A 14,103-nucleotide genomic window follows, 5' to 3' on the forward strand; every position below is an offset into this window, starting at 1 on the left:
TTCTCTTGCACTTATTTCTCGAATTTTGCTTAAGGTTTACTTTATTCTATAAGGACGCATATTAAAAATGACACTTTTCTAGATTTAGTTTGAAATTAGAAAAGTGTTTGAAATTAGAAGTGTTGAATTAGAAAATTATAATTTAGTTTTGCTTTGAATGCCTTTAGTATTTAGAATTAATGCTTTGAATTCTGTCAGCATGATGACAACACATTGATAAAATCTAATTTTCCACACGCAAACACAAAAAGTTCGTGAAGATCTGAATTCCATTTGGATGAAAAATATTGTTCAAAAATATTTTTAAAGGTTTTTTTCAAAAATTGAAAATAAAATTATATCGCAAAATAATAGACATTATTGAAAAGATAATTTTTTGAATTTTAAGATGCAAAAATTATTTTTATGCTGCAATATTCTTGAAAGTTATTGCCGAAATTTAATTTAATTATTAATTCATTAAAATTTTCAAACCATCGCTCTTTCCACCTTCGAAAATAAATATGTGCAACGTTTGATAGTTTTAAGTCAAACAGTGTAGTCTACAGAACGTAGACACTTGCGCATACCTTTATTATAAAGATATGCATTAAAAAAAATTTTTTAAGTCAAAAGAAAAAAAATGGGGAGAGAGAGAGAGAGAGAGAAACACGCCTCATTTATTTTTTAAAGTTTTTTCATTAAATTATTATTTACTGCGATTCTCTTAAGAAGTCCATTATAATGACGGTTTTCCCTTCCATTCAAATGCTATTATAATGAACATTTATTATATTGTTTCCTATTTTCGCATAGATATAATTAACGCTACTATATGCAGGGTCATGGCGTAGAGTCATTTGCACCTTATCTGAATCGTAACTGGAGCGCCTGTAAGTGTGATACAACGTAAACACTCACCTAATAAAGAACGGAAAATAAATCGCACGCTCTGCGATTAACATTAAGTAACTCTATAAATGGGTGACATTTCACAATAGGATTTAGCAAGCCGTAACTCTCAATCGTATTAATTATACATTTTAAGAGTTACACGAGAAGCATTAAAAAATAGGCTACATTTTTTTTTTTTTTTTAGATGTTATACATCTAAATCATTACAAAATCGGTGATTAGCTAATAACAATCCCTAATCATATTTCTACTTTAAAAATATTCAGAATTATAATTTTTTAAAATGTCATTCAAAATTAAAATAAAATCAGTAAAGAAAATTTTCACGTGCCTTTGGACTACTGATGCCACAAGTCTACGGCCCAATCAACCCAGTGAACAAAAAGCTCTCATTTACTTCTAAAAGAATATTTAAGAACCAATATTTTTTTCTTCAATTATTAACAACTTGATTCTCCCAGTTAAAAGATGTGGCGATTCCTGCCGCAGAGCAAAATAAATATAAAAATGAAACCTCTCGAACAAAATACGTATTTGATTTTTGCTGAAAGTAAAAACGTGCATTTGTTATTTAGAATTGATTTCAAAATTAAATCTTAGACTCCCCACCTCCAATTATGTTTGAATAAAAAAAAAAAAAAAGGTTCTTGGAACTTGAAATAAGAGAAATAATATTTATTATTCCTATCCATTCCAGGTAAACTACGGCGCGAAATCCCGTCACACTCATATAATATAATTATCTCTACTACTAATAATAATAAAGCTCTCTCTCTTTGAGTATGTCTGCAGTCCAGACCATTTGATCTATACCTACCGAATTCGGCGCATATTTAGATCGGAGGGTAGGAATGTGCAATTCGGAAGGGGACGAGTTTTCAAAAATTTTAAATAGAATTTTAATTCATTAAAACTGAAGCGAAATGGTGGGGGTTTACTACGATATTGTCCGAAAATGTTATTGTACAAAAATAAATTTTTCTCCAATTCAAAATTTTTAAAAATCCTCTCTTTAATGCTATCAATTCAATAGTCATGCATTTTTTTTTTAAATTTTAACAACTGTTTAAATTATTCTTGACTTAATTCTCAACAACTGATGTTACATAGTTCTCTCGAAATTCAAGCCGTTTTCATTTTTTCATGAACTATTTAATCGCGTGATTTTTTTAAATATGTGTGTAATTTAATATGTGTGTAATTTACAAAATTAATAAACAAATTTGTAAAAAGTATTGTTAACTATTTAAGTAGTACCAATTTAAAAGGTAAGTACAGTTTACAATAAGTGATTTGTTTAACCAATCTTTTTTTTTTCCCCTGTAAAAACTTATTAAGTTAACATTTAAAATGAATAATGATGCGAAAAAAAAAAAACACAACATGATTCAAAAAATTCAATCTAAAGATAAACGCTATTATGTCTTCGAATCGGTTAATCAAATCAAATTTTCAATGTATTAATAAATGGTACTTGGCTGTGTAGTCTTTGACGTAAAAAAGAAAATTAACAAAAAAAGAAAAGCGCACTTTCTGAATGTATTAGAGAAATTAATGCACGTTCATGTGCGGTGCAAGAATCTGATTTCGGAATGAAAAACGCAGATAGCACGTGGTTAATACATTTATAACTATAACGTAAACCAACATCAAACCGGATGAGAGATGATATGCAAATTACAACTTGTCTGGTGACTATCATTTCAAGAGATTCATTTGTGATTAATTTCAATAGAAAAGCAAAGTTTTGTCACACTTGTTAAAAAAAATACATCAGCGATATCACTGATTTCAAAGTGACACCAACTTACTGACACTAAATAAATGATAAATAAATGAATGATTGAATAATGCGTCTTAAAGAAACCATATACGGCGGTTTCTACAGCAGAACAGTTTCAACAAAATGTCCTCATCCTGCTCCCCCCCCCGAAGGAAAAGTATGGCAGAAACGCCTATTATTTCCAATAAAAGTGGAATAGAACTATAATCTTCAACATTTTTCATGATTCCAGAAAACTCCGGGCATCTCTTTTCCAAAGAATAAAAAGACTCGCAAACCGCCCAATTTGAGAGCTTTTCGGCGAAACTATACTAAAAAGAAATATTTCTTAAGGCTGCGGATAAGAGTAGGGCAAACGCACTCGCTTTTCTTATTCAAATGGAAAGAGAGCTTTACAAGACGAACGAGAGAGCTTACTGATCTAAGGCGAAGGGGACTTTTCCTCACCTCTCCCTCCGAAGTTCGAGTTAGGTTGAGGTAGCTTATTCCTTTCTCAAAACGACGTACTTAAACAGATTGCCCGATCCCTTGCATAAACACCTTCACGCTGAGGGTCGATGCGTCGTAAATCTAGATACGGCTATGAGAATTCCACCGCATCCCAGAAACCTTTCCGAACCATCCCACTTCCAGAATTCTCAAAAATACGAAAAGATTTTTTGATCGACAGATGGCGACTCAAAAATCAATAGCATAAAAAGTGAAAAATGTCCACCCTTGCTAATAACAAAAGGTACAGTTACAGATCTAGATAAATAAGTCATCCTGGAGCTATATCAAAACTGATGATTTAAGGGGATTTGCTTACCATTATCTTCAATTTAGCAAATTTCGAATGCAACTAGAAAATGTAAACAATGGTTTAACACGATAAGAAGTAATCTATCTAAACAACTCAAGCTTTGTTGATTTTTTTTTTTTTAATGTCATTTCGTGTACAATAAAATTCTGCGACCCCATGAGGTCGAATAAACAAAATTAAATTAAATAAAATTGTTGTTTTTATAAAACTTTAAAGAAAGGTTTCGAATCAAGATGGAATTCGAATTATATTTACTTACTAACATAAATATACTGAACAGAATGTTTTGCTGTTTATTTTTCATGATTCCAAATTTTTTAAGTAACGCTACTCAGGGTTGAGGCCCACAATTAAAAGAAGTTCTGATTTATATTTACCTCTAATTATGAAGCAATACGAGGATCATTTTGAACCATGGTCACATAACGAAGGCGACAACTGAACCGACTAGTCTTGTTCTCCAAACGTCTACGTCACACAAGCGAGTGGACATTTGATTGCATTAGGCACCAAGACTGCTGCTCACTTGACAATTCTGGATGGAATCGGATTGTGATATTAGAACCCTCTGGCCCCAAAGATGCAACATTACCATGAGGCCACCAAGATCCAACTTAAATAAAATATTACTCCTAAAATTTTTAACTACTAATCATTGAATCCAAAAATATGTAATGTATAATATTTTTACGCAATCAAAAAGCATTAATATGACTATTTCTTAATGCAAAAAATTATCAGGAATGTTCTTTGTATTATCATCGAAATGCAATACATGAAGCATCAAAAATCTATTTAATGCATGAAAAAGGATAGTGTGGCATGCAAACCTAAATTGGTACAGTTTAACTCCTCCTGAGAATACAACTTTCGTACCAAAACCAGAGAACGACTTCAACAGCAGCAATGCAGAATTAGTTTCTGAGTAGAGATTTTTTTGTTATAATTTCTCAGATGAAGCAGCAAAACCAGAATTAATACAACAGTCACCAAATGGCTTAGATTTTCTCGAAAAGTCGTATATTTCTGTAAAATAAGCTCGTTTTATGATTTAAAGTATCGTTACATCTGGCAGTCAAAAATCGCAATGAACTACAAATATTGAAATACAGCATCATTTTTCAAAACTCTGTTCGTTTTTCCCATTTGGGAAAATGAAATTGTAGACTGAACATTTCAATATTCGGCGCATATTTTCAAAACAATGTATCAAAGAATAAATTTAATAAAAAGCACTCTCTAAAAACAAACTTTTATTATTAAATAGAATATTCTACAGTAGAATTTTATTATTTGCCATTATTTTCTACTGCTTAGTCTTTAATATTAATATATTATTTTTAATATCATGAATTCTTGAAATCAATTTTTTTATAATTTTTACTACCCGATGACGCTATTAGTACGGGATAAAAAATTTAATTAAATTAAAAATTAAATGATAATTAAGTTCTGGAAATATAAAAAATGTACAGTCAGTGCGCAGAGGCACAAAATTTCAAAACTCTAACATTAAAGAAAACGGAGGCATTCCAAGCTATGAAACAAGTCAAAATATATATAACACTATAATAAAAAAAGGTGACTTTTTCAGGTGTCATGAGACGGCAGATGACAACAAAGATTGCTTTTTAAAAATTACTTTCATTTACAATTATTCACTCTGAATATGCCTAATCATAACATATGCTGTTGCATAAATATTATGTTTGAATATTCTTACGTGATTTGTTTGACTTCAGAAATTCACAAAATGTATCAGAGAGACACAAATCTGCATGGAAAATTTGCTAGAAAATGAGTCACGATTCTTTTGTTCAATAGGATTGAAGTGATAACAGAATGAATTTACAGTGCTAAATAATTACTAAAATTATTTGTTGAATTAACTCGTGCACAAAAGTATCATAAAACATATAATACCCAGTTATTTATCATTACATTATATAAAACACATTCACATAGCAACTGTCACATCATTTCTTTTCAGCAACAATAAATTTCTACAGAACTCCTCTCACAATGCATATGAAATTTAACAAATCGATCGCGAAATCGCAAAGTTCCCATCATAATTACCCGATTATTACCAATTAATATAAAAGAAATAATTTTAAAAATGAATAAAAAGAAATGGAAAACAACAATCTTTTACAATAGACTAAATACTGGTTCGAATGGGGTTTTTTTATGTATAGTTCCTTGGACATCTGTCAAATTTTATTATGCATTTTTCTACTTTATACGCCATGTCATCTGATTTTTTAAAAAATTTATAATATAAAAATATTTTTAAAAAATTTAATCAAATTAAAAAAATATAAAAATTATGTCTGAGGTTAAAAAAAAAACTCAAAAATAAATCATTTTGGTTATTAATCTTGCTTAACTCAGTTAAAACAGTTTTATGAGTGTTCCAGTAATTTATTCCAAAATAAAATCTATTTAAAAAAAACTCTTAACCACATTTGCTCAAATAAAAATTATTCATCAGCAAACAGTGGAAATACTTTTTTTTTTTTTACTACTTTTTAATCACAATTTCACCTAACAAAACTCTTCATTTATCAATGCCAAAAATGCAAATTTCCATCAAAAGATTAGATACAAGATTTAATACCAGTTTTACATTGTAGATCATAGATGTAATTTAGTGCTGCATTATCAAATAGTAAAAATCGGAGGAAAAGTACGTTATGCCTTTAAGTGTCCAAACAAATTTAAAAAAAAAAAATGTAAATACGAGTCATGGACAGAGAAATAACTAAAAGGGGAACAGCACATTTCAAATTCTGAAAACATCATATTCCAAACACATTCATATAAAGACACTTAATAATACTGATACTTCCCAAAAAATAAAATAAAATAACCATTAAATAAGATTGATACATAACTTTCGATACAAAGGGAGGTGGGAGGAAGGAAAATTAAGAATTAAAACTTTAGAAAAAAAAAACGGATTAAACTTAGGACAAAAAAATTATAAAAAGTGTTGTTAAAAAGATTTTTTTTTCTTGCGTTTGAAAATGCTTAAAAAGAAACAATGTAATTTTTTTCCTTGTCGTTGTTAGATTTCAATAAACATGAACTACAGGTAAAACTAAAACTGCCATTGTAATTACAAAAAAAAATATAGAGGATGGCTGCATATAAATATTATAATGTTATAAGGATCGGCTGCAGGTAAATACATTTTCGGGGGGTGGGGTGTGGATGCATCAAGAGTTTCAGAAGGATCAAAGTCAATAGGAAGAAAATTATTAAAATAAATAATTATTCCAAAATAAAAGCACATTCAAAATTATTCTACAAATAGGACTTTAAAAAGTTATCTTCGGTCATCGTGGAACAAAAACGCAGACAAGTCAATGAACCAAAATTCGTCGCTGTTTAATCTTAGTATCACGAAAGTATTCATTCTTTCTGATGTGATCATAAGAGCAGTGCTAAAGGCCCTTTTCATTACTGCACTTTTGACACCTTTCAGAGGCGACGCTCTGGGCATGACTGAAGAGAAAAGAAGATACAATTTGAGAAACATTTAAAAGTTTAGTGCATATTTCCGCTAGATTAAAGTAACTGACGTGGATCAGGATTCAACTGAAAGAAACTAATATATTCCGTAGTTTTAAAATGAATTATATTGGATTAGCAATTTAAAAGGGATTTTTAAATTGAATTATTTATAGTTGAAGAATTTGAATAAAAATTTAATATATATATTTGTTATATAAATTTGCATCAAATATATATAACAATCTGAGAATTTTTTGTGCAGAAAGAGTTTAAAAATTTTAATATAAATCCTAATTCAAAGACATTCCTGAACCAAGTTTTGAGGCAAAAACTTTTTATCAGTTATCAGCATCCAATACAAATTCATAAAATTTTAAAATATCTCATTTTAATAAAAAAATGCAATACCTATTTCTAAAATTCAGAAAAAGTTTTTATTATTATTATTATTATTTTAAAAAATAACAATGGCCAAAATATCAGAAAGTACTAAATACGAAATGAAAATTTCAAATTAAAATAAGTCATTAAAAAATATTGGAAATTCACTTTACAATTAAGAATTTTACTGACTTTCTCAATAATATGCAATATAACATCGAAAATTTCAATCATTAACAATTTGGTTACACACATACATATATTCTGTAATTACAATTCATTTCTTAATTTCTTTCAAAACCGAAAATAATTATTAAAAAAAAAGGAATTTTAAGCAAAACTGTGAAATTATTAATGCAGCCAATCATTTTTATTCACTATTTTTTTAAAAAATTTATTTCATATTTGTAAGATGCAAACGATTTTTCACTCACTTCATGACTTCGGAGATTTTGGGAAAGATGTGTGTTCTTGATAAACAACATTTTAATATTTTCAGACCAACATGTTAATTAACAGATTGCTTTTAATTTTGCATTAAAAGCGACATTTAATAACAGTTTAGAGAAAAATGAATTTGATAATATGATTTAAATTAATTACCATTTCTTAATTTAATAATAAAATAAATTAAAAACCAAAAAACTAAAACAATTAAAAACTAAGTTAGAAAATGCTTTTTTTAGAGCAACTTGAAAGTGAAAAAGATTTCCTAAAATAAAAAAATAATAATAATAATAAATCATGAGGGGCTAAAAACAATACGATGATGAAAATTAAGCCACAATATATCTCATAAAAAAGAAAATTCATCACTACCCATAAAAAATTATATTACAAATTTGATTATAATTCCAAACTGCTTTTAACGAGTCTATCAGAGTCTTATGCTTTTACGTTTCTTTTTCAAATCCTTATAATTTTTATTGGATTTTTTTTCCTGTTTTTAACTGTACAAATAAAAAGTTTTTTTTTTTTTTACAGAAGTTTTATTATTTACTATAAAAAATATCATAGACAGAAGATTATAGAAGCTCTGGTAGGGTCACAACTTAGTTTCTAAAAAGTGCACGAGTTCGTCTTTCCTAACAGAGGTTTGGAAACTCACATTCGTAAAATCATTCTATATATATATATATATATATATATATATATATATATATATATATATATATATATATATATAATGTTAAACTTCGATTCAAGAAGTGATCGTTGAGTTTTTTAAAACTTTTTATGCTTTAGAATTTCATGGATATAGTTCCAAATTTCAGCTTTTATCACGATTTCTTTGTCCAAGCCATGACGAAAGCAGAATAGCTAAAGTAGATAAGCAGGAAGGATGAAAGAAAAAGCATTAAAAAAAATCGAGAAGGAATTTGCAAACATCAATGTTTTGATTCCGTGGGAAAATTAAAAGCTGCGAACTCTGAAGTTAAAATTACAGCGAAGACGGAGTTCGGGCGATATATATAAACTTTTGAATAAATAAATAAAATAATGAATGAAAATTCGCAGTCATTTTACACTTAGAGACAGAAAATAAATAAAATATGAAGTGTTAGAGTTAATTGATTGACTGATTGATTTCCAGTGGGTTTAAACCAAACTGCTGCTATTAAGATATTCTATGTCAAATGCCATTAAAACCTTCAGTATGCAATAAAATTGTAACGAAAAATTATGACCATGAGAAACTGTCGTACGGCTAACTAAATGTTTCTTTTTTCCCCATAATAAAACAAAATATAAAAGGAAAAGGAAGTAAAATATTTTTAAAAAACAAACAATAATAATATATCCTATGATAAAAATAAAAATAATAATGCAAATAAACTGAAGTGCAATACGAAGCTGTTTGCTATGTCAGATTTAATGTTTCCTCTTTTGGAATTAGAAAGTTATTATGGTCAAAAGCGTTTGTCTTGATGAGTACTTTCGGAAAAAGAAATAAAAGATTATCAAATAAAAGTACTCATAACAGATCATATGCTTTTTTTTATGTACTTCACCCGCGCCTTTATCAACGAATACCAATCATTCACGTTTATACTATTCATTATATTAAGTACATATATTAATGTTGAGATACCCTACCCTCCTTAAAAAAATTTATTTTAGTGTTTAATACTATTTACTATCCATCCAATTTCTAGTGAAATGTTTCGCATCTTTTTCATTCTGCGATTCCAGTTTTTTAATTATAATCACAAATTCTAATTCCGTTTAATTACAATCAAATAAATTAGAAAATTCCGTTTGTGAAATTTATGAAAATAAAATGAGTCCTTTACGATTGAGTGAAAGGATTCTTCAGTGGCAAAGTAACTATTTTACCTTCAAGTTGTGTATTTTCGGTATACTGACAAATAAAAAAATTATCCCTAGAATACATGACCTTTTTAATTTTTTTACAAAAAATAAATATACGTGTTTCGAACAATTTTGCATATAATTTAGAAAAATTTAATTTATTTTTTCGTGATTTTTTAAAAAATTAACATGCGCCAAACGGTTACATAATGATTTAAATAATATGCCAGAAATGCAAATCAAATTATAGTAAGTCTGCAATAAACATAAAAGACCCTTTTTTTAGTATATATTTTACAATGCAAAAATATTTTAATAATATTTTGAAGGTAAATCTATTTACAAACAGCCGTCCTGGTATTTTTCCAAGTTTCTAGTTTTGAATTTAATTCCAATACCACTATTGCCATATATCTGTCTTTTCTATAACTGTTTATCAAAAAGCATTTAAGAAGGATTTCCAAAAACTCTTTGTCACATGAAGCTTATAAATGAAAATAAAAAGGTGTAGCCAAATGGCTACATGATGCATTGTAGGGTTAAAGCATTGTAGGGAAAGTATCAATTCAAATAAATAACATTTAAAATAACCTCAAAGACAATTAAATCATCAAATGAAGAAAGATATTTAAAAAAGATATGTAACACAGAAGCATAAAAATGTACGTTTTGGTCACTCATTTTTTTAAGCAATAATTTTTATCGAGTGAATATAAAATGTAAATAAATATGGATATGATTAGCATAGTCATTAATTAATTATGGCTAACTCGCTCACAAGTATTTTTGTCATCTAATGAAAGCACGATGTTGTTTTGTATAGATCTCTGATTATTAAAAAATATGCATTCAAATATTCATAGTTTCAAAAACTTGCTATTGCTAATATATTTCCCAAAATTGTGAAAAAAAACAAAAACAAATGTATTTAGCAATTATATTTTATTTTTTTAAGCACCTCAAAATGCATTTTTTTTTTCCATACAGCATTTTTTTTGTTGTTGTTTTTGACATTTTATTAATAATTTTGATTACACATATATACACACACATACAAAAAAGAAAAAGCTGCTTACATTATTCTCTTAAAATTATTTTTTCCTTCAGTAACTTTTGCTTTTATGAGCACTAACTAAAAATATGAATGTACAAATGAAGCTGTTTTGGGAAGGGAAGGAGGTAGTAAATATTTTGGTCAGCTTAGATTTTTTTTAAAAAAAGGAAGGGGAGATTAAATTAATTTCCTTAGAGTAAAACCAAATATAAAGCAAAATATTATAATTTAATAAAATTTCACTTAATAATTCTTTAAAATTTTAAAATAATATGATAAAAAATTTATTATATACATAACTTTTTTAAATATATAAATGGATAAAAATCCAAAAACAATTCCCAAGTTTTTAAATTTTAATTGGAAAATTAAAATTGAATCATGACAACAAGCCAATCGGATTATTTGTTTTAAAGAATATGTGCATTTTAATATTTAAAATGTTTTCTTTTGCAATTTTTAAATAATTATATCATTGTCATTTATGGTTTAAAGAAACAAAACAGTAAGTTATAACAGTATTTTGTATTATAATTTTTTTGCTATAAGAACCTGAAAATGAAGTGAAATGAATGACTCAATGAAAAGAAATGAAAATCTGTGTTTTAACAGTTTCATCAACCAAACAGGTAAAATAAAAGGATTAAAAATTCCATAATAAAAGTATTTTAAAAAAAACAGATTAAGAATATTATTTTCTAAAAAGAAAATTGAACTCTTCCAGCATCTGCCCGTGATATTAATTATCAAGTGCATTAAATGAATTAGTATTATAGTAAATTTCAATATAATGGAAAGCAAGAATGGAATTTTTATCATTGAGGTTGAGATTTTATACTAGAGCTTCTTAAACTTCAAGCAAAGGAATAAAAAGGATTATGAAAATCATGCTCATTTAAAAGAGTTCTTTTAAAAGATAACTATTTTTAATTGAATTTCCATTTCATTAATATTAATAAATATTTTATTTTCTATTGTATTTATAAGCCCTGGGAATTGCAGCAAAATTTTTCATATGGAATTTATAAAAACAAATATTTAGGAAGAAGTGTTTTGAACATTATATTTTAGTAACAAAAAAAAAAAAAAATTACTAAGCTTATTCTGCAGCTGGATGATAGGAGATCAATGCTCAGTCTAAAAAAGATAATTTTGACTAGTAAAATCATTCTTGTGTTAACAACAGATACAAAATTAATATTAAACCATCATTCATTAGCAGAAATTTAAAAAATCCAGGGATTAGAATTATTTTCTTCTAACTAACTGCCACTTTCTCACTCATTATAAATGCTTTCAATTACACCAATCATTCTCCACAGAAATATTGGACAAAAAAAGAAAAGAGAAAGAAAAGAAATGCTTAAATTTCATAAAAATGATTAAATTCCTCATAACTTATTTAGGAAGAAAAATTAAAATACGATGAAAGTATATAGAAATCTTTATGTTTTATACATTTACATTAGTATTCAATATTGTATATAGTATTTTTTTTTTATTTATTGTCATCCAATAAGTTAACAAGTTGCTTATGTTATTTAATAATACATAATTTATAAATGTGATTGCTTTATCATGTAGCAGCTGAAATAAATTTTTTAAATGAAATGAGTACACTAAAAATTGAATTTCATAAATATATGCATTAAAGTTAAATTCTAAAATAATATTTGCATACTTAGAAATATTAGGAATATTTCCTTAGGGATTTTTTTTTTCCTATTACTGGAAGGCTATGATAAATAGTAACTATTATGCTACTTTTTACTTATTTTTTTATTATAAGAGAAATATAATTTACAAAGAAAAATTTGAAAATGAGATAAAATTCACTATCCATGTTTGAAACACTTTAAAAACAATTTCTCCAAAACCTTAAAAACATTTATTCTTTTTAAAAATGAAGAATTTTAAACTACAGACATGTAAAAACAATATGAATAAAAAAAAAAAAAACTTTAAAGATAATTCTTTCTTTAATCTTTTTGGAAAGTAGGAAATAAAATACAACATTATAAAAAAAATATTTTTATGACATTGTTTCTAAGATATCCAGTAAAATGAAAATTTGCAATTGTTAAATAATGTAACTAGTTACTGGAATATACTGAGTTATTCATTTGAGATATAAGGCATCAAAGAAATATAAACATCTAAATTCAAGTAAGAAAATTGACTCTTTTCACTCACTTCCTTTTTTTCCATCACAAAACTTTCAATTTCTGATTCACTAAAATTGCTGCAATTAATGTTAGAGCATTGGATATTTTTTACTACATCACTATTACAAATGTAAATAATGTACATTGAAACCAATAATCTGCATAAATATGCCCATTGTCCCAAAAATATTTGGTTCTTCAAAACTTTATTCCGGCTTATTGAAGATTAAACAAATACAAGGAGAAAGGAAAAATCTCTTCTAGAGAGAGAGAAACCGATTTTAACAATATGATAACTGTTATCATCATTCTTGCTTTCTCCTGCAAACATGCGTCAGTTTCCCAAACAACGTTCGATTTTAATAAATGTCAAAACGTTTCATGTTATCTGTTTGAAGTACAAAGCAATCATATTAAACTGATTTTTGATGCGATTTAGTAAGTTAAGCAGCCACTTCTGAGCACAGCAGGTAGGGCATATGCATCAAGGTAGATGAAAATTGGTTGGCAAAATCAAAACAAAACAACCGCATCTTCAAGCATCAGAATTTAGATTTCATGGATCATTTCGGAAATGTGTGTTGTCTGTCGTTGGTTAAGATATCACAATTGATCCATTTTTTTTGCATACCTATAGTATTTAAAGAGATAAGCTTACAATTCTGACAGCTAGAGTGCGCCTCGAAACTACAAGACGCCGAGCAAAGCACAGTGAACCCTACTGCGGCCATTATCAAGAACAACAGACGGAGCAGGTCCTTTCGGACATCTTACACAGAGCATTTTCCTACAAGACTAGATGAGATTCTTACCTTGTTTGGCTGTTGTAGGACTACAGCAGGTGAAAATTAGGAGTAGCACAGGGAATATCTGTATACATTCCTTACAGTCCACCGCCATATTCCGCTCCACACAGAGAAAAACTATCAACACACGTCAAACATAGGTTGCTTTCTGCCGAAGCCGACGGCACCCTGCGTACATTGACACGCCCATCTCATGACGTCAAATTTCGGTTCGCCATTGGTGGACCGGTCTGTCACTCAAATATCTTTTCCTTGAAGAGCAACTTAGGGTTGCATATCGGAAGAAAGCTAATTTAGACAATGCAGCTATTTTCCTAAGCGATTGCCCAATCATAAGGAAAAATATTTATTATCTTTCTGTAGTTGATAAATGGAATTTTTTTTAT

General features: G+C 27.8%; 1 protein-coding gene across 1 annotated transcript in view; it reads right to left on the reverse strand.

The window, feature by feature from the left end:
- The window catches only part of LOC129968649 (ephrin type-B receptor 1-B-like), a 299,047-nt gene extending 285,190 nt beyond the window's left edge, over window positions 1-13,857 (reverse strand). Inside the window, exon 1 of the mRNA XM_056082752.1 lies at window positions 13,724-13,857. Within this exon, the coding sequence (XP_055938727.1) occupies window positions 13,724-13,811 (88 nt within the window). The 5' untranslated portion in view covers window positions 13,812-13,857. The remainder of the gene's footprint in view (window positions 1-13,723) is intronic.
- Between the last annotated feature and the right edge of the window lie 246 nt (window positions 13,858-14,103).

This window comes from Argiope bruennichi, chromosome 5, assembly GCF_947563725.1.
Source record: "Argiope bruennichi chromosome 5, qqArgBrue1.1, whole genome shotgun sequence".
NCBI classification, from domain to species: Eukaryota; Metazoa; Arthropoda; class Arachnida; order Araneae; family Araneidae; genus Argiope; species Argiope bruennichi.